This window comes from Rhinopithecus roxellana, chromosome 7, assembly GCF_007565055.1.
Source record: "Rhinopithecus roxellana isolate Shanxi Qingling chromosome 7, ASM756505v1, whole genome shotgun sequence".
Taxonomy (NCBI): Eukaryota; Metazoa; Chordata; class Mammalia; order Primates; family Cercopithecidae; genus Rhinopithecus; species Rhinopithecus roxellana.
This window is the reverse complement of record NC_044555.1, coordinates 86,028,156-86,049,603: the sequence shown is the minus strand read 5'-3', so window position 1 is coordinate 86,049,603 and position 21,448 is coordinate 86,028,156. Positions and strand designations below refer to the sequence as shown.

The 21,448-nt window shown below is 38.5% G+C and overlaps 1 protein-coding gene across 5 annotated transcripts in view; it reads left to right on the top strand.

The window, feature by feature from the left end:
• Nucleotides 1-21,448, top strand: part of RPS6KA3 (ribosomal protein S6 kinase A3) — a 125,171-nt gene that overhangs the window by 49,247 nt on the left and 54,476 nt on the right. For all 5 annotated transcript variants that reach the window (XM_010379704.2, XM_030933531.1, XM_030933530.1 and 2 more), the window contains 2 exons: nt 14,113-14,229; nt 19,430-19,511. In XM_010379704.2, the coding sequence (XP_010378006.1) occupies nt 14,113-14,229; nt 19,430-19,511 (199 nt within the window). The remainder of the gene's footprint in view (nt 1-14,112; nt 14,230-19,429; nt 19,512-21,448) is intronic.

Genomic DNA, 21,448 nt, shown 5'->3' with positions numbered 1-21,448 from the left:
TTACTCCCTGGATTGACTATTGTTAGGTACCTGTCTTACCAGTCGCTCTGGCAGCCATCTGGCTGCACCATGAGTTTGGGAAAAAACACAAACTGAGCCTCTTCCCCAGATTAACACTGGGTCTGGACCATGCCATGTGTTGTCTAATGGGTCTTTCCACTTAACCATGGCAAATTGTTTTTTGGAATCAGAATGCCAAAATCGATCAGCTGCTGATTTGTTCAGATCATCTAAATTTAAAAAATTCAAAATAAAGAGTGTGATTAAGAATGTTTCTAGGGGTGCCCTTAGTAGGGTACCATTCTCCCTTTTTTATTTTTTCAATGGTGGTTTTTAAGGATAGGTGAGCTCTTTCAACTATTCCTTGTCCTTGAGGGTTATAGGGAATTCCAGTAATGTGTTTTATTTGTAATTTAAGACAGAAGTCTTGGAAGGCTTTGGATGTATAGCCAGGACCATTGTCTGTTTTTAGTTGTTTAGGCTTTCCAATTATAGAGAAACAGTGTAGTAGATGAGCTATGACATGCTTGGTAGCTTCGCCTGTTTGTAGGGTGGCCAGTATAAATCCACTAAATATATCTATACATACATGGATGTATTTTAAGTTACCGAATTCTGAATAATGAGTGACATCCATTTGCCAGATCATGTTGGGAACTAGTCCTCTTGGGTTAATTCCTAAGTGAGGGACTGGTAGGTGTGTTACACAGGTCTGACATTGTTTGACTATTTGTCTTGCTTGTTCTCTAGTTATTTTAAACATTAGTCTTAGAGTTTGAGCATTAAGATGATGTAAGGCATGAGTGGCTTGTGCTTGGGTTAGGTTTGTGTTTGTAGCTATGGCTACTGTTTTGGTTGCCATGTCAGCCATTTGGTTGCCCTGGGATAGGGGTCCTGGCAATCCAGAGTGAGCTCTAATATGTCCAAGAAAGAAGGGAGTTGATCTGTCATGTATTAATTGTTGGCATTGTAAAAATAACTTGGCTGTGTCTGACACATGTTTGATTTGTGCTACGGTCTCAAGTAGAGACCTGTTGGGATGGTAAAGGATTTCCCTGACTGTCAGTTTTAGATTTACATTCATTAGCCCAATGTTTTCCTCTTTTACACCTTGGGCAAAGGCCTGGAACCTTTGCTTTGGAGTTTTTATTTGAATCCCCGCCGCAATCTTTTGCAAAATGTCCCCTTTTGCCACATTTAAAACACCCTCCTTTTTCTTTGTTCTTATTATTAAGGAAGTCTTTTACGGTTTGTCCACTGAAAGCTGCGGCCATTGCTAAACCCTGTTGATAGGAGGGCCCAATGTCTGAACAGAGACGGATATATCCAGTTAAGTCTGTTTTCTTTCTATGAGGTCGGATTGCCGCTTGACAAGCTGGATTGGCATTTTCATAAGCCAATTGTTTAACATAATCTACACCCGCCTCGGCATTACCAAAAATCCTTCCTGCGGTTGTTATGAGCCCATGTACAAAATCTGCGAACGGCTCATCAGGTCCCTGCTTGACTCCAGTAAGCGAAGCTCCTGGGTCTCCTTTAACAGGGAGTTTCCTCCAGGCTTTTGTAGCGGCCGCCTGGATTTGTGAAAATAGTCCAGGGTCGTATTGCATCTGAGCATCAGTGTCGGTATAATTACCTGAGCCAGTTAACATATCAAAGTCCCAACCGTTTCCTGCCTGTTGGTTCCTTTTGGCTGTATCTCTGCAATTTTCAAAAAACTCCGATTTCCAAATCAAATGATCTCCCCCTGAGAGGACTGCTCTGACTAGTGTGTTCCAATCTGTTGGAGTAAGCCAGTTATCGGCCACAGACTCTACTATAGCAAGAGTGTATGGAGCAGTAGCTCCATATTGAGAAACAGCAGTTTTTAATTCTTTTATGACAGTGAAATCAAATCCATTATGATGCTTCCAGGCCTGACCCTGTCCATCTACAGTTTCAGTTACCGGGAAGATATCTTTAGGGGAGGATTCTTCCCTGTCTCGGCTAGTAGAAAATCTTCCTTTTGGGACATGTTGTCCGGGCCGCTGAGGTGGGCGAGGGAAGCCTCCCATATTCTCTGAATTAGTTACACTCTCATTTCCTGTTTTTAATTTTTGCAGCCTAATGATTAGTGACTGATGTAACTCTTCTAGCTTAATTTGCTCTTCAAGCTGAGCGATTCTTTCTTTGAGTTCCTCTTTTGGATTGACTACCGCCATTACGTTGGGTGCAGAAGTGCCACGTGTCCCGTTATAGGGAGGTGGACACGAAAAAAAGGGAGGCCAGTTAGGATTATGATATCTAGCTGCCTCTTCCTCTAAGTCATCCCAATTTACATCTGAAAGGTCAGGATTGTCGTTACTTTTATCTTTTTGTGATGTTTGCAGAATTGGGTATTTTTTGGGCCTCTTCTCGCCTAGCATCACTTTGTCTTTTACAGAAGGAGCCTTGGCCCCCTCGTCATCACTTTCAAGAGAAATAAGATCTACTTCTTTGTCTGGCGGGGGGCTCCCAAGGTCGGTCTGAGAACTGACCTTTAAAATCTCCTCAGTCTGGGTGACCGCAGCCATTACTTGTGGATCGGCCTCCTTTTTATCTATTAGATCCTTGATTAAATTCCAATAAGAAAAGGCGGTTACAGGAATTTTTTCCGGCCCAAACGTATTATAATAATCTTGAAAGGCGTCTCCCACCCTCCGCCATCTTTTTATATCAATGGTTTCTTCCTGTGGGAACCAAGGGCAGGTATCTTTCACAAAATCAAAAAATCTAAATAAGTCACCACTTTTAACCTTTACTCCCCGTGTCTTTAAAGCCTCTTTTAATTGTCCTATGTAGATTTGATGCTGGCTTAATTCTTGTCCCATTTCGGGCGCGTAACTTACCCTCAACTCCGACGCAGCAGGCTCCCGCGACGGTCGGAGGGATTTTTCTTTCACTTTAGTCGCCGGCCTTTCTATGCACCCTCTTCCTCACGTAGTTCCCTCGTATCCAAGCCCCATGTTTGGGCGCCATGTGTCCCGTCCAGCGGGATCGTTAACACAGACCTTGGAGGAGGGGGTGGGAATTTAGAGAGACAAGAGACACAAGAAATGGAGACAAGACAGTATCCTGATCAAGTCTCGTTTATTGAGGGCGTTGGTACAGCTTATATAGGCTGGTAAGAAAGAGGAAGGGCGGCAGAGCAGGCGGGGAGGAGAATAATGAGAGACATCACCAGGCGCATGCTCGGTAGACTTAGTCTTTCCCGGGCGCGAGAAGTTATCTACGTGCGCGCGGGAAAAGTTCGCGCGCGCAGGAAAAGTTGATGATGAAGAACCAGGAAGTGCGCCATCTTGCCTCCACAATGCGGAGCTTAAGCAACAGAGGCCGCGGCAATTTCTGGGCCTCACGGCTCCGGACAAATAAAGTCAGTGACTGCTACTTACAGAGATATCCTACTTCATTAGTTTTGCAGTAAACATGATGCTTTTTCCTGACATAGTCTCAAGAGCCACCTCATGTTCAGACTGCCATTCTGTGTTAGGTGGTCGTCCTTGCCTTGCTGCCCTTTTGGAGTGTTGTAAGGAGTCTCAAGTAATTCCTTTTGGGAGATGGGAGAGTTCCTAAGTGCCTGCCTTGCTGAAAAACTGAAGCATGCGTTTTTAAACAAGAGGAGTGCACAATTTTCCAGGCAGAATTCAAAGTTCTATCTTAGATATTTATTTGGGTCCCTGTTGCTGCTAATGTATTTGGTTATGTAAGATAATTTTTTAAATTGAGCAAAGTTTTTTTTTTTTTAGTTACTCTTCAACTTCCATTAGGTCATTTATAGAACATTTTTATAAAAATTTGATAGAGGAGGAAGAGTCCTGGCTTTTCATGTAGGATCTGTAACACATAATGGGCTCTCTAATGTTTGCTCAGTAAGTGGGTACTAAACTGAACTCCCATTATAGATAGCTCCATCACCAAATATGGGCCTACCTTGACCACAGTTTCTTCATCCAGAAAGTGAGCCGATTATTCTTGGTACTTTCTAGAGTGTCTTCAGGTTTTGAAAATTCCATGATTTTATTAAATTCTTACAGGCTGTGTAGATTAACCCTTGAGGTTTTTGTTGGTTCCACATAGATTAAATGTTCATTAAGTAGAGCATTATCCCACAACTCTTGAAGCTGCTGTTCTTTGGATGTTTTAAATGCCACTATTGCAGTGATTGTGTTCTGAATGTTGGCATACTTGTCATTTTCCAAAGCAAAAATATCTTAGAAAAATTTCTATAAGGTATTACAGTATGAAATGAAATGGAGTGAGGGATTATATGGTAGCTTGACCCCTCCTTCTTTTCCAAAATGGCTTCTTAAGTGTTCCGTTTTGCTAATAACCCAAGGATTGGACTTCTTTTTTTTTTTTAACTTATATTTTATCAACTAGGAATATGAGTTTTAACTATGGGCCTTTAAGTCTTTAATCTGGTTGATAATTAATGCTATGACTAACATAAATTCAAAAGTAATTTACTTTCATTTAAGACAGGTCGCAGTTGTCCGTACATCACAATTTTAAAAGTTTCTTGCCTGTGATCTTCATTTTCTACCTGTAGTTATGAAACTCTTCCTCATTGACAGGGAACACCCATGACATGCCTGTGTATAACCTTAAAATTGTCTTGAGACCACGGCTTGAGTGTGCGTGTAAACACACTGCAAAGGGTCAAATTCCACTTGTGCATCAGTTTAGCAACTTTTAGTAGTGGCAACTAGTTTCAGTTGTTTTAAAGGTTCATATAGTTAAGAAATTCTGGCATTTCTCAGGATTCTAAAATAACGTTTGTTTCACTGGTTGTGAAAATTGTCCGGATTGCTGGGAACTAGGAGAAAAGAACATTTCAACAGGATTTGGCTATCGGCAAATCTGTTTTGGTTTCCTGTTCTGGCCTCCCTACCTATCCAGCTACATTAGTGCCCCTGTCGGCAGGTTTCTTCTTTCTTTTACCACAGGAAAATTGTCCGGCCTCTTTTTCTAGCATTTTCAGGACCCACCTGACAGGAAATTTTCTAATTGCCGGAACAGCTGGTAGGAGAAAACTTGCAGGGGCTTGGCCTTCCCTTTATAACTTAATTTACCGTCAGAAATTCTTTTATCACCATCATGGTTTCGTAGCCATGTTTAAATTTTTGTCTTTTCGTGTTCGCTCTATACAGGTAAGCTCTGTTCAGCTTCTTTTAAAGAATAAAATGTTTCAGTTGGAGCTAACTATAATTATAGTAATTATTTTATATGTTCTTTAAAGCAGCTTTTCAAAATTCAAAACCAGTTTTGATAGAACGTTTAAAGGATAATATCTCTGTTTACTAAAAGTAAGCCAGTTATGTATATTATACATTTCAACTCTGTATATTTTGTCAACTTACTTTCACATTGGGTTGTTTTTTTTTGTTTTTTGTTTTTTTTTTTTTTAGTGCTAGAGTAATTTTTATCTTGCTAGTGTTTGTAATTTTTTATAGTAAAACAAATGACTGTAATTCTCAAAATTAAATCAGGCATAAACAGAATTGCAAATTTGCTAATATTTAGGAGATTACTATAATGAAAACAACTTTAGTGAGTAGGAGAGTATGTTATTTTAAGCAGTCAATAACTTAAAATCACATTTTGGTGGAAATGGTTCCTGTAAAAACATGGAAGTTTTAAAGCAACTCCATATTTAAATAACTTCAAGTAATTTTATCTGATTTAGAGTAGGAACAATTTTCAAAGAATTATTTTGTTAAAATGGGCTTAGTGGATGTTAATTTGCAATATATTTAATCTACAATCCTGCCAAAATCAACTTGATATTTTGCCATGAGAATTGTGCTATCCAGCAGCTCTTTAAAGAGAATTAAATTTGCTGATCGGGATTCCAGATTGGGAGAAAACTCTGCTCTTTGTGGCAGTGATTAGAAATGTTAATCTGGAGAACCAGCTTGCTGTTTTCTCAAACATAGATAAAAGGAGCTGACTTATAAGAACTTAAAGCTCTCTTAAAGAATTTGGTTAAATGAAAAATGTTGAGCTTATTTATCATTCCATAGCAAATGAAGTAAATTGAATTCAGTCAGATTGTAATCTAGAATATTTTAATACGTAGTTTCACACCATGGCTTGAATAACCAGCCTAATTTTGTGTCACAGCAAAATAATTTTTATGTATCTTGATCATCTACAAAGAGGTTAACATATCTTTTTAAAATAAAACTACATATTATAGAACTATAGGTATCTATATAAAGGGTGATAGTTTAATTTAGAACGACATTTAAGGGACAAATAAAGTATGCATTTTTCATTTGTAAGCTCTTTTTTATGGTACAACAAAAAATGGTTACACATCCATAGTTAGAAAATACTTACTGACTTTTACCAAGAAACATTTAAATATTTTACTTCAAGCTTCAATAATATTTTCTGGCATTCAAAACAATTTAGAAAATACAAATGCCTCAAGAACACACTTCCTGACTCAAGGGAGGGGAGGAAAAAGGAAATTATGTATACAAGGCAGGGCATAATGCCAAATGTTGAATCATTCTTTGAAATCAGTTCACATCTCTCAGTTTGTTTTCTTAGTTAGCATGTTACAATATTAGGTTTTCGATAATTCAAATAGCATTAATTTCAGTTTCTTTAATCCTTTTTACATTTTAAGATCAAAATGATATTTTTCTCTCACAACTTGAAAAGGAAACAGTAGATTATTTTTTTCCCCACTAAAGAGTGGACCTTAAAGACCATTGAGGTATAAACCTAAGGACCTTTTGTTGGTCCTGGGAAACAAACTGGGTGGCTTTCTGTATGACTGAGGGACACCAAAAGATCTACCTGCCCATAAATTTTCTCCTCATTTTTCCATGATGTCCAAAATGACACTCTTCACAAAATTTCTAAAATTATATGTTTCTACTGAACTGACTTCGTTTTATCCATCAGGGGTCATATCTCAACAAATATTTATCTAATAATAAATCTTTGAGATCCAGGTAAATTGTCTTAGTATCTCTAACACCTAGTACAATACGTGGCCCATCATTTGAATGGCCTTCCAACGAAAATGAATGGTTCTAACAGAGTATGTCATAGATCAGAAACATTTTCACTGGGACCAGGCGTTCAGGAAAAAGCAAAAGCAGGAGAGCCACCTGAGTTTTAGTTCTCTCTCTGACCTCATTCTTCTCTACCTGTCTTTCATACTCTCTGATTTAAACTCTAGTGTCCAGGTGTGCTCCCACTCTGGCCTTTGTACTGGTTCGTCCCTCTCCTAGGAATGTTTTCTCCCCAGTTGCTTGACTTTCTCACCTTCCTCAGGTCTTTCTCAAATAGCGTCTTCTTGATAAAGCCTGCCCTGACTACTTTATTGAAAATTACAACCCCCCTTTCCATGTCTGCTATTCTCATCCCTTTACTCAACTCAATATCTTTTCTTCGTAGTATTTATCATGTTCTAACCTTTATTTACTTATTATTATTATTATTATTATTATTATTATTATTTGGTCTGTTGTCAAAAAGGCAAAGTTTTTGGTCCATTTGACTTACTGTATATCCCAGCTCCTAGAAGAGTACCTAGCATGTATCGGGTGCTCAAAAATAAATGTTTAAATGGATGGAAGAATGAATTAGTGAATTCCCGTACATAGCTTAAGGGTATTCAACACCTAGGCTGAGGGAGGTGGCAAATGTCTGAAAGGGGTGGAAATATAGGAAGAATGAAACAGGGCGTGATGTAGATCTGCTGCCATCCTCAAAATTTTGCCTATAGTCAGACTTTTGCTTGTCAAATCAACATAGTCTGTGTAAAAGTAATAACATGGAATTTATTATTACTGTTTTTAAATGCACAAAGTTAGTTTTTTGTGGTAGTGAATGGACAGATACCCATTTATCATTTAAAAAACAGTTGTGCCAGAGAATGTAAACATATGTGAGCCTCACAGAATAATTAGAGTGTATATAATTTATGTCTGTGTTCCAGTTTATTAACATAATTTTTTTCCATAAAACTATTAATATAGCTGCTTTACCATGTACTTATAGGCAAAAACACAGTTTTACAAAATGTCAAGTCAAACTATAATTTTATGTTTTCATGTGACAGATTTATTTCAGTAACAGGTGATTTAGTGACATAAGATATGTTTGTCACATGCACATGTCAGTCTGTTCTTGGCTTATCACTGCCCTTTGAAATCTGATATTCCTTTCTGCATCCATCTCATTAGATTCCAAGTATGGGCTAGAAAAGTACATTGTTGCTTTCCTACCTGTTGTCCAGGATTGCCCAAGCATTAGTATTATGTCCTAGTTGAACCTTAGATTCATTTCTAAAATAGTCATGGTCCTATGACCTGGTGACATTAAGTACGATCTGGGCATCGAGATCTCAACCCAGGATATTTTGCGTATTATACTACTGTAATTTTGCATATATGTAAAGTAGATAGAAAATAGTTCGCTGGTGTGATTATTAAAAATATAGGTCTTATGAAATTTAAACTTGGAACAGAAAAGCGTGTTCAGGATAAAACAGTGGCAGGTTTTTGAAACTTGAACCAATGTCAAACTTGCCACAGGAATTGATCTTTTCTCTCCACCCTCAAGAGTATTTTCCGTACTCTCTGAGCCCTGATTTAGAAAAATATTTTATAAATCCCTGTTTGTATCCCTAAAGAGGTTTGAAATGATCGCATCTGTTTTGGGGGGAAGAGAGTAGGGAGTGGAGGAAGATGCTTTTTAAAACACACACACACACTAAGAAAAGAAACACTTGAAAATTTACTTTAAGATTTGCCAGAATAAAAAATTTAGTATGAAAGTCGGAAGATAAAGTCAAGAAAGTCTCTTAGAAAGTAGAGACAGTGCTGGACATGATGGCTCATTCCTGTAACCCCAGCACTTTGGGAGGCCAAGTCAGGCGGATTGCTTGAACTCAGGAGTTTCAGACCAGCCTGGGCAACGTGGTGAGACCCTGTCTCTGCAAACAAATGAAAAAGTTAGCCAGGTGTTGTGGCACATGCCTGTAGTTCCAGCTACTGGGAAGGCTGAGGTGGGAGGATTGCTGGAGCCCAGGAGGTTGAGGCTACAGTGAGCTGACATTGCACCATTGCACTCCAGCCTGGGTGACAGAGCCAGATCCTGTCTCAAAAAAAAAAAAAAAAAAAAGTAGAAACAGAAAATAGGAGAAAAAAATGACATAAACTATTCCATTTCAGACATACACTATTCAATTAGTAGAAGAGTCACAAAAAGAGAAGCCCTGAAAAATGAGTGGAAGGAAATTATCAAATAAATGTTAGAATTCCCCACAAAGTTAAAGAATTCAGGTCTTTAGATTATAAAGGTTCACCAAGCATCTAGCATTCTGAAGGAAAGAAGACCCTGTTTATCTCACTATTGGGGAACTTCAGAAACACAAGGACAGAGAAAATCTTTAAAACTTCCAGAAAGAAAAACCAGACCTACCAAAAAGTGTGACTAGACTAGCATCACCCATCTCATCAGAAGAACTGGATGCTAGAAGGCAGTGGATCTATGGTGTCAAAGTTCTGAGGCAAGATTATTTTTCTTCTGGAATTTGGTATTAAGCCAAACTATACAAATGGCAAGACAAAATAACAACATTTACAGATGTGTGAGGTTCAGAAAGTTTTCTTCCACGACACCTTTCTTTGGAAGTTACAAGGCAGTCATCTAAGAAAGAGACATAGAAAACTGAAAACAGTGAAGTAACCATTTTAACATTAAATGAAGTTTTTATTTTTAATTTTTTTTTAAGTCCCCTTAGATTGGCCTGGGAGTTGTTGTTATGGGCCCATATAAGAGGAAATTTAATATATTACCTAGCCTTCATTTGAACCATATATTGTCATGATAATATGGATGCTGTTGTCTATAGGCTTTCAACTTTAGAATCAGGCTATAGAGCATGAAGGATTTAGTTGTGGTTGCAGGAGGAAATGTTAATTTTCTTAAAATTAATAGCCTTAATATTAATAAAATTATATACAGCTAGCAGCAAATGGGAAGAAGTTTAAGAGGAAGAATATATGGGCACTATTAGCCTCCTTTTTCAAAGGGAAGAGTTAGGATTCTGTCCAAAGCAGAGAAAAGATGAGAAGTTTATGTAAAGGTAATATAATTACCAAACAATAGAGAAGAAGATGATGAAGTGAAGGGGCATAATATAAGTAAGTCCCTCACCTTAAGTTAGTAGACATTGTCTTAAGGTTAATAAATTAAGAAATTATCAAAGTAGATGCAGAACTGATTTTTTTTCAAGTCTAGGCATGAGGGTGAGAAGAGACTTGCTTTTCACCATAAGCTGTTCTGCCACTGTTTATTACTAATGTGCATGTATTACTTTGATTTTAAAAACAAAAAGTTTAGGGAATAAGAAATAACCTGGGTTGACAAAAGGCTATGTGTAAGAGAATGTTGGGAGATAATATCACAAAAGTAGGTTGAGGCCGTATTGTAGAGGACCTCGAATGCCCAGGTGAAGCAGTGCATTTAATTTGATAAAACTTGGAGGAGTTTTTGAACAGCCTGGTCATATGACTGAAGCTGTATAATTTCAGAAAGTGAATTTGTCAAAAAGATGAATTGGAGTGGACGCAGGCAGAAAGGGATATTATGAGTAACCAATCTAGTTTCAGTTTTCTAGCTGAAAGGTAATGAAGGCTTATACCTTGATGATACCACTGGAAATAGAAAAAGAAAGAATGAAAAGTGTTCTCAACACTGTGCTTGATACATAGTGTTTCGGTATATGGTTGTTACACTGAAGGGACCAAAGGGAGACACTGCTTTTTTTTTTCTTTTGAGACAGGGTCTTGCTCTGTTGCCCAGACTGGAGTGCAGTGGCACGATCATGGCTCACTGTAGCCTCGACCTCCTGGGCTCAAGCGATCCTCACATCTCAGCTCCCTGAGTAGCTGGGACTACAGGCTCGCACCAACCACCACACCTGGCTAATCTTGTAAATGTTTTGGTAGAGACAAAGTCTCACTATATTGTCCAGGCTAGACTCTACTTTTTGTTGTTGTTGTTGTTTTGAGATGGTGTCTTGCTCTTATCGCCCAGGAGGCTGGAGTGCAGTGGTGTGATCTCGGTTCACTGCAATCTCTGCCTCCTGGGTTCAAGCGATTCTCCTGCCTCAGCCTCCCAAGTAGCTGGGATTACAGGTGCCCACCACCACGCCCAGCTAATTTTTGTATTTTTACTAGAGACAGGGTTTCACCATGTTGGCCAGACTGGTCTCGAACTCCTGACCTCAGCTGATCCGCCCACCTCAGCCTCCCAAAGTGCTGGGATTACAGGAGTGAACCACTGTGCCCAGTCAGACTCTGCATTTTTTAGTAACTTATTTGACATGAGATGAAAGGAAGGGTAGTCATCAAAGATGAGAGTAGTAACTGTTTATTTTGAAGTTCATGGCCTGATTGTAGCTCACACTATTTAAGGGTAAGGGTTAATCCTGTATGCCTGCTACAAAATGGAATGTGTTTATAATTAGGTGATTGTTCTTCCCTGCTTGTGTTGCATCTTTATTTGTGACCAACAATTTTTGTAGGATTTGCTGTGAAATATAAGGTGAAAAAATACTGTTACCTGATAAATCACATCTCATTTACCTACAAAAGAAAAATGTAAAAAATATATAACATTACAAAATAGAGTTCTTTATGACCTCATAATTTAAAGGCATAAATGGCTGCTAGTTTCCAATTAGGCTCTTGAATAGATAGTTTTTGTTTGTTTCTTTCTTTGTTTGGTTTTTAACATGAGACTGACACATGCTGGAATCCAGCCCATTAACTTGGTTAGTCTTCAGAGTATGATGTGACAGCACTTTGGGGTATAGAAAAAGAAGAGAACTTCTTTACGTGTATATAATTTTAAGGATACAAATATTGTGTATGTAGGGATTTTTGGTTTTGTGTTTTTTGTTGTTTTGGGTTTTTTTGTTTGTTCGTTTTCCTGCTAAGGATGTGCTACCAAAAAGTTCAAAGAACACTGCTGTCATCAACTGAGCTAACAGACCGGTTACCGGTTACGAAGACCAGTGTCATAAGCCTATATAGGTTTCCTGTCATTGATCTCAGTGTGGTGTAATGGTAAGGGACTTGTTTTCAAAGTCAGGAGACCTAGAATTGAGCCCTGAATTTACCACTTACTGGCTTGTGATCTTTAGCCTTCAATTAATCTCTTTAAATTTCAGACCGTAGAATATTCAAACCAGTTTGTTTTTAGAGGATCTGTCAAATTTCTAGTGGTAAATGGGAGAGTACATAGAAAACTCTGAAATGTTTATGCTTGTTCTAAGGTTTACTCATTTATGTTATGTCAGTCCTCTCTAACATTAACATGTGGTCAAAGATTTGTTGTGAAGCATGAATATAAAACATGAAAAAACACCTAACACAGGGTTGATATGTAGTAGGTGCTCAATAATAGTATTTGCTGGATTTCTGTCTAAATCTTAATCCCATGTATACTTTGTTCTTTGAAAGGTTTTTTTAAAAAATTTGATAATTTGCTTCCTGCCTTCCCTATTGTACTAATAACTACTAACAGCTATCACTCTGAAGCTCTTGGTCTCTGGAGAAAGGGGTGTCTGAAACCCTTGTACCTTGGTCTTATTTGGAGGAAAGGGGTAGCGTCTTAAGAGTCAGCTAATGCTTGGTTCTACACTAATACCTACTGCACAGGATCGTTGTGAGAATTAAAGGAGATAATGCACGGGAAACTGTGAAATAAAGAGCTATACTGATGTTAGGAAATGATTTGATTATTGTTCCCGAAGTCCCAGGAGAGTCCAATATGATTGAACTGCCTAAGTAGTAGGATAACCTACAAATTACAGCATCTGTCTTGGAAATAAAGTACTGGGCCTGGATTCCTTTTTCTCCTTTTCTGGGAGCTTTTTTCCTTTTACTACTCATTTTCAAAAGCTACCGTGTTAGGATATTCTGGTATGTCCTTTTGAGAAATCTTTGTAATTCCTTATATTGCCAGCATTCTAAGGACATCTCAGAAAAGGTTAAGTGAATGCAAATGTTTGTCTGGGATAAGACAATAACAAAGACAATAGATTATTTATGTTTACATAACACATTGAGATTCTACTAACAGTACTTATGCACCTAGAAAAACACATTATAGTCAGCAAAATAGAAGTGCTAGTCTTTATTTGACAGGCTTATGTTTCTGATTTTGTCAGGTTTTGTTTTGTTGTAATTTTTGACTATAACATACAGTATGTGTCTTGATTAAATAAGATAACCTAATCTGCTGATCTCATATAAGTAATCGAAATCCTGTGTATATTTCATATATTTTCTCTTTGTTCTGACACTTTTCCTCAAATATATTAAAATGTTCACTGTCTTTTAAAATCCTTCTCTTAACCCAGATACCTCTCACAGTTCCACCATGCTGAATAGTCATTTTTTTCCATGTCTGATTATCCATCCAAATGTTAAATCTTTTCTCCTTTTGTGTTTTAGAGTTACTCCTTTCTCCCCTTTCAGATCCCAGATTATTCTAGATACAAAGTAACAGACATTTCAAAGGGATAAAACTTCAGTGTACTTAAACAGCCACATTGAGGTTAGAAATCTCCATTTTTACCCTGGAATGTTTTTCAACCCCTCTCCTCAATAAACACTTTTTTAAAATAGCATTAGTTCTGCATAGTATAACCACACACCAGAGCACAGCAGATTATTCCGATCTGTTATTTTCAGACTTCTTTACACCTTCTGCCCCCACCCAATAAAACTAGTCTAATTGTCTCCAGTAGAGAGAATGAAGACTTGGAAATATTTAGTACTAAATGTCATGTAGAGGTTAAACTGGTCAGTGTAGTAGTCTGGTATAATAACTGTCTCTGACGCTTAACCTGAAAGTATATATGTGTGGCATATTCACTTGATGGGTTGGTAAATGGTGTTTTTTGTATGTTAATTTGAGGATTTCTAATTTGCTTAGAAATTAGATTGATTTCTAATTAATTTCTAGTATAATTAAATTAATATTGTTTGATTTTTAGCGGGAGAAAATAGCTCTGGCTAACCCTGTTTGCTCCCCTTATATTTATCTCAACAGGAAGAAGTCAGTATCAAAGAAATTGCAATCACACATCATGTAAAGGAAGGACATGAAAAGGCAGATCCTTCCCAGTTTGAACTTTTAAAAGTATTAGGGCAGGGATCATTTGGAAAGGTAAGTCATGAGTGTGTGCTTTTTTAAAAGTTGTCTTTTAATTTCATATGTATTTCATACACATGAGGAAACAAATATTTTATGAAATGCTACCAGTCTTCCTACCAGCAATGTTTTCTGTTTTTTTACATTTCTCACTATCAGTAAGTGTGGGAAAGTGAATAAAGTTCAAAAGTACATTGGAAAATTATAGTAAATTGGTAGTATTTGCTTCATACTTTATCTTCAAGACCACATGACCTCTCCAGTTGTGATTCTTGAATGGTTAAAAATCACAAGATATTCCCTTGATACACTGGCCTCTTTTTGAGTCCTTGGGTAGGGTTGGATGGTGATCTTGCAATACAGTATAACAGCACATCTCAGCCTCCCTTCCAGCGTACTCTAATACCAGCATAAAGTGAGTGATGCTCCCAAAGAAGTAGGGTTGGGGGCTACTGCTACAATTTTGAAGTTTTCTTGACTCCTGGCTTGTCCTTAAAATGAGTGGAAAGTTTGCATTTTATTCAGTAACATCGCGTTTGTTTTTAATATCAAAAAATGCTTCCCAAAGCCACCAGGTAAAATTCCTCCAGAAGACAGGATCTGCCTCTGTCACCCAGGCTGGAGTACAGTGGCGTGATCTCGGCTCACTGCAACCTCTGCCTCCCAGGTTCAAGCGATTCTCCAGCCTCAGCCTCCTGAGTAGCTGGGACCACAGGCACACACCACCACGCCCAGCTAATTTTTGTGTTTTTTTATAGAGGTGGGGTTTCGCCATGTTGCCCAGGCTGGTCTCGAGCTCCTGAGCTCAAAGCGATCCACTCACCTCGGCCTCCCAAAATGCTGGGATTGGCAACCATGCCCAGCCGAAAATGCAACATCTTTATCAGTGTTTTTCATGTCCTGCTTGTCTCCCACCACATACATACACACTGCACACCTCAGGGGCATTTCTGTACTCCATTTTGAGAAGTACAGCGTTATAATTACTGCTACTTGATCTGTTTAGACCAGGGGTCCCCAACCCCCGGGCGAGCATTGCTGTTTGAGCACCACCTCCTGTCAGATCAGTGGCAGTATTTGATTCTCACAGGAGCAGGAACCCTGTTGTGAACTGCACATGGGAGGGATCTAGGTCGTGCACTCCTTATGAGAATCTAATGCCTGATGATCTGAGGTGGAACAGTTTCATCCTGAAATCATCTCCCCCTCCCACTGCCCCAGTCTATGAAAAAACTGTCTTCCATGAAACCAGTCCCTGGTACTAAAAAAGGTTGGGGATCACTGGGTCTAGATTGTTTCTTGGCAAAAGGAACATTTGGAGATTGCTTTCAACTTTCACAATGCAGTGATTCCTTACCACCTCTCTGTAAGGAAATATTTGAAGATATCATGCTTTGCAAGTTTCAGAACAGCACCAGTTTAGCTCTCTTGTGTATTTTAGTGGGGGTATTTAGCAATTCTTGGCTAGCATAGGTAATTTGTTACAGTTGTTAACCTCTTTCGAACCCAGAAGGATGCTTTTAATCCAAATATAGAGTAAGTAGCCAGCGGAGCATAACGGTTGTAAGTTTGGGCTCTAGGTCAGCCAGACTTCGATTCAGTTTTTTTTCTTCTATTTATTCACTGTGTGTGTTTGAGCAAGTTACTTAACCTCTTGGATCACCATTTCCTTCCTCTAGCCAGTCATTAAATATTGAAGTTCTCCAAGGTTCGATTCTAGGCTGCCTTCTTCTCTATTACTAATACTCTACTAATTGATTTTCTCTGTGCCCGCTATCTTAATTGTAACTCACATACAGCTGACATAACAGATGTATATCTCCAATCTAGATTGCTCCTCCAAGCTCTGAATTCTTATGCACAGCTGCTTACTCTTTTTCTGTGTCTTAAAAGCACTTTAAAATCAACGTGTCTAAGACCAAACTCATGATCTTTCCCTAAGCCTCAAACTGTTCTATTTCATTTTTCTCTCATTAAGCAATTTAGAAACTTGGGAAGCATTCTTGGTGTATATTTCTAGTCCCTACCTCCCCTATCCCACTCTGACCTGGCCAATTTTATCTGTCACCAAGTGCTATAGATTCAGTAAAGATTTCTCAAAGCCTGCCTGCCACCCCTCCAGAATATGCTACCACCTTTCTTCCTGGTCTATTGACGGAGTCCCCTAACTGGGTCTTTCCAAATGTATTCTTGCCTTGATCCATTATTTACATGATAGCCAGCATGAACTAATCTTTTACTCTACCCCCCATAACCTTTCAGTGGCCTCTCTTTGCTTTTATAATAAAGATGAATTCTTAAGATGGCTGAGGAGCCCCTCAATCTGGTCTCTAGCTACCTCTCCAGCATCAGTTTTCATACTTTTCATTTCACTCTCTGTGTTCTGGTCACATTAGCTGCCTTCTTTGGTCCTTAAGCAGGACCAAGTCCTTAAGCTCCATCCTGCTAGAAAGCCTTTCCATGTTTTATTCCTTCTGCCTGAAACACTCTGCTCTACCCCTGCCTCTTCCTCAGCTGGTTAGCTCCTCTTGCACCTGTGATCTCAAGGAGGCTTTCCCTGCATCCTTCCCAGGTTATGTTCCCTCATTATACCCTCTCAGAACATTATATACCTCATCTTCATGGCACTTGCCACAATTGCAGTTTTTCATTTGTTTAATTATTTGTTTAGTGGCTGTCTCCCCCACTAGACTAAATGTTCCACGAGTGAAGGGTCATGCCTTGTATCAAGTCTCAGCATTGAACCAGTAGCACAGTGCCTGGCATATAATTCTGGAAAGAATTAATGACTGTGTAATAGTTCTGACCCCATAGGAGAGTAGTGAGAATTAAATGATAAAAGGCCAAGCACATAATATCTGGTATTAAATTATCACACCACTCAAACCCAAATAGATGGGTAATTTTTATACATTAGATTTTCAGGGAACACAATATTTAAGTTCTTGGAATTAGCATGCTTCTCCCTTTACATCTTTAAAAGTAACTTAAATATCATACTATAAATACCAAACATTCAAAATAGGTTGTCTCCTTTCTTACTCATTCTGAAAGGCCACAGTAAGCCAAGGAAACAGGGATGACCTGTCAGAGACTAGAATAGCTTCATGGGGGAGTGAGAAAAGGTCAGAAATGCTCTGGTGGAGGAAGTGATGGCAGCTGGGACCACTGCTGCTCCTGCTGGGCTTGGCTGATTACTGGCCAAAGGGAACAAATAAACAGCACCCTGAGCAGAAGCAGAATACTGGGTGACTGACATGGACTTTGTCCCAGTACCTCCACTGTGACACTGGGCAAATTACTCAACCCCCTAAGCCCTAGTTTGGACAGCTATAAAATAGGCATTGCCTAGTAGGTCTGCCTCCCAAAATCGACACAATGATTTGTTACAAATGGTTGTGAAAGTACTTTGCAAACTAAGAAGTGCTGGAGTGTTAAGAAGATGGATTCAAAGAACAGTTGAAAGTTTGGAATTCACCAGGAGAATTTTTCTTACAGAATGGAACCAAGAAACTTGGTTAGGGAATCTTAAGGATGATTAAATATCAAATAAATCCTAATTATCTCTACCTAATCAAATTTTATTTCCATCAAAAATATTAATAATCTCTGATTACCCTTAATACTTAAACATCATTCCAGAGCTTAGATCCACCCTGGTTAATGATGCTTTTCTCTCCCTAGGTTGGCTCCCCACTAACTGGCTGAAAGGAGCTAAAGCGTGGGGCATGGTGAAAGGGGTGGTGATTATAGGAGAGCAACACACCCCGCGTCAGGGTTTCTCTGCAAGTTGTGGTGCTCTTCACTTGATTTGGGGTCATTGCCCATTGACTTGGCACAATTTCTCCAAGTGAGAAACTCTGCCTTGTCCTAGAATCAGTCGAATGAATCATATTTTAATATTGTGCTAATAGCCTGATGTGCTAAATCAGATGAATGAAACCAGATCCTAAACTTAATTATTGATTGTGATTACGTCTCTTCTTCCCACCTGTGGCAGCATAAGAAGACTGCTACAAAAGAATGGATAGGGAAAAGGAGTTGAAATTCAAATCTATTTGGCATATCTATTTAAAGGTTCAATGGAAATAATCATGAACCTAATGGTCAAAATGAGTAGAAAGGATGTATTGGTAGTCTTGTATTAGCCATGATATAGAATGACCATGAATTATTTAGAACAGGCTTTATTCATTTTGCACAAATATTTGGAAAGTCAGGATGCCCAATAACATACCTAAGAATTGTGTTCTTCATGTTTAGGTGTATGCGATAATTTGACCATAAAAAGGTGGGGAGGTGGGTTCTGACTTAAGTCACATTAAATATTTGTGCACAGGATTCTTCAATTTTTTTTTGTTTGTTTGTTTTTCGTTTTTGTTGTTGTTGTTGTTTTGAGACGGAGTCTGGCTCTTGTTGCCCAGGCTGGAGTGCAGTGATGTGATCTCGGCTCACTGCAACCTCCGCCTCCTGGGTTCAAGTGATTCTCCTGCCTCAGCCTCCCAAGTAGCTGGGATTGCAGGCGCCAGCCACCACATCTGGCTAATTTTGTATTTTTAGTAGAGACAGGGTTTCACCATGTTGACCAGGCTGATCTCAAACTCCTGACCTCAGGTGATCAACCCTCGTGGGCCTCCCAAGGTGCTGGGATTATAGGCGGGAGCCGCCACTCCTGGCCCAATGTAAGTGTTTTAAATTGTTGTGCTGAGCAGTGAGATTTATATACAACCTTTGTATACAGAAAAGACCCTTCATCAGTGAGTACTTGTATCAACAGGAAATTGTGGTCAAGAGGAACCCCTGTAAAACAATTTTGATGAGCTCAGTAGAATTTCTGTTTTGTTAAAAGCAGAGCCATCATACCACCTGTTATACTTTAAACATTTTGGGATTTTTTCCATCTAATTCATACATACGTAGTTTAAGGATTTTTTTTTTTTTTTTTTTTTTTTTTTTTTTTTGGTCTGTCTTAATGTGTTACATGCTCTTTGGGAACTGGCAAACAACAAAATGGGAAAAGTGTATTCACTTATATTGACACCCCAAGTTATAACTACTGTTTATAACTAGTATTTATAATGGATACATTTTAGGGAAAATAATCTATAGTATATCTGAATCTATATTATAATAAACTATTATAGCAGGGTCTTATTTTAACAAAGGTATAGTTTATACTACTTTGTAATATTTATTTTCTCTTATTTAAATACAGGTTTTCTTAGTTAAAAAAATCTCAGGCTCTGATGCTAGGCAGCTTTATGCCATGAAGGTATTGAAGAAGGCCACACTGAAAGGTAAGTGTTGCTGCTATTTGTAATGTTCATGTAGTCTTAACAAACTGAAAGGTCTCAATAGAGCTCATGGGACTCCTTGGCATGTTATTTACATTCTGAATAGGTTCCTGTTACCAGCTTTAAATTTAGATTGACTTTTAGTGAATTTTTCCTGCTGGGCTAGGAATCATTTAACTAGTGAGAACCAGAGTTGCCATGTATAAAAGAAGTATTATAAATTTATATTGGGTTTTATACAAGTAGACGTTTAGAAGATTAAAACTGGGTTTGATTCATCTTCAAATTCATGTAATTATTTTAATGTTTTTAAAAATGTACTGATTTACTGGGTGCAAAATGCTGTTATTCTAAAGGACTTTATGACTTCTGGTCTCCGAATAAGTTTTTATTCTGAGCCTGTGATTTTGAAAACCCTAATGCAGGATTTGGCTCTCATAGGTAAAAAGTAGTTAGGAAGAGGTCGGGCGCGCGGTGGCTCATGCCTGTAATCCCAGCACTTTGGGAGGCCGAGGCACGCGGATCACCTGAGGTCAGGAGTTCAAGATCAGCCTGACCAACATGGAGTAACCCCATCTCTACTGAAAATACAAAAACTTAGCCAGGCGTGGTGGCGCATGCCTGTAATTCCAGCTACTCGGGAGGCTGAGGCAAGAGAATCGCTTGAACCCGGGAGGCAAAGGTTGTGGTGAGCTGAGATTGTGCCATTGCACTCCAACCTGGGCAACAAGAGCGAAACTCCCTCTCAAAAAAAAAAAAAGTAGTTAAGAAATATAGATTTAAAAATACTTAACTCTTCCTTTAATTTAGTGGTATCACTTATTTTAACCTCATAACCGCTAGATGTTTTGTGTATTGATTACTAAAAGTCCATTTTTTCCTCTTCAATTTACATGTAATTTATAAAACTTTGAAAATATTCTCAAATATTTGCAATGATCATTTATTATTTCTGTTATTCCCAATTAGTCACCCACCATGGACATCCCAAGAAATTTCACCTCTCTCTATAAACACTGTCGATTGCTTCCATTCTGTTACTCCCTTCCTGGACGTATTTTCTTTCCTGTTAAGTCCTGCCCCATGGCATTACCACTTACTTGATTCCTACTAGGACCAGGGAATTAAATTACATCCTCAATCCCCTACCTTTCTATCACTGCATTTGTGACTTTATACTCATGAGTCCCATGTTACAAAGCTGCATAGATGAAACTCAGAGAGTTCATTCACAAAAGCAACAAAAGTAGTTTGATTTTATGTATTTAACAGGATTTGTATTGTGCATAGTGTATGTAAAGGAAACCACAAAACTCTAAGAAACCTAAAAGATACCAGGAAAGGAAATAAATGCCCAATCCCTATTAGAGAAGGCTAACTGTTAAGAATCTTGCTACTCCTCTAGCCACTCAGTTACCTCAATATCATTAAGATTCCAGTTGCATTTTCCTTAAAACTTAAGAAAATAATTCAGAATTTTATTTCCAAATCCAGAATATTTTGGAAAAGAAGAATAATAAGGGAACAAGCTCTCTCAGATCCTAATGCTTAAAGTAGCAGTAACCTAGTGTGTTATTGGGAGGAGTAATACAGGCATAGAATCAGTGGAACAAAATGGTACAAAATATATATATCAAATTTTAGTGTATTTGTTACAAAAATATTGAGTGCTTGCCATGCTGTATGACAAAACAGGCATACAGAACAATGGGAAATTAAGTAATGATTTCATAAATTTTGTTTGAAATAACCCTGAGCTCAGCCAGGCACAATGGCTCACACCTGTAATCCCAGCACTTTGGGAGGCCGAGGCAGGCAGATCACCTGAGGTCAGGAGTTCGAGACCAGCCTGCGCAACATGGCAAAACCGTGTCTCGAATAAAAAAAAAAAAAAAAATTAGCCAGGCATGGTGGTGGGTGTCTGTAATCCCAGCTACTCG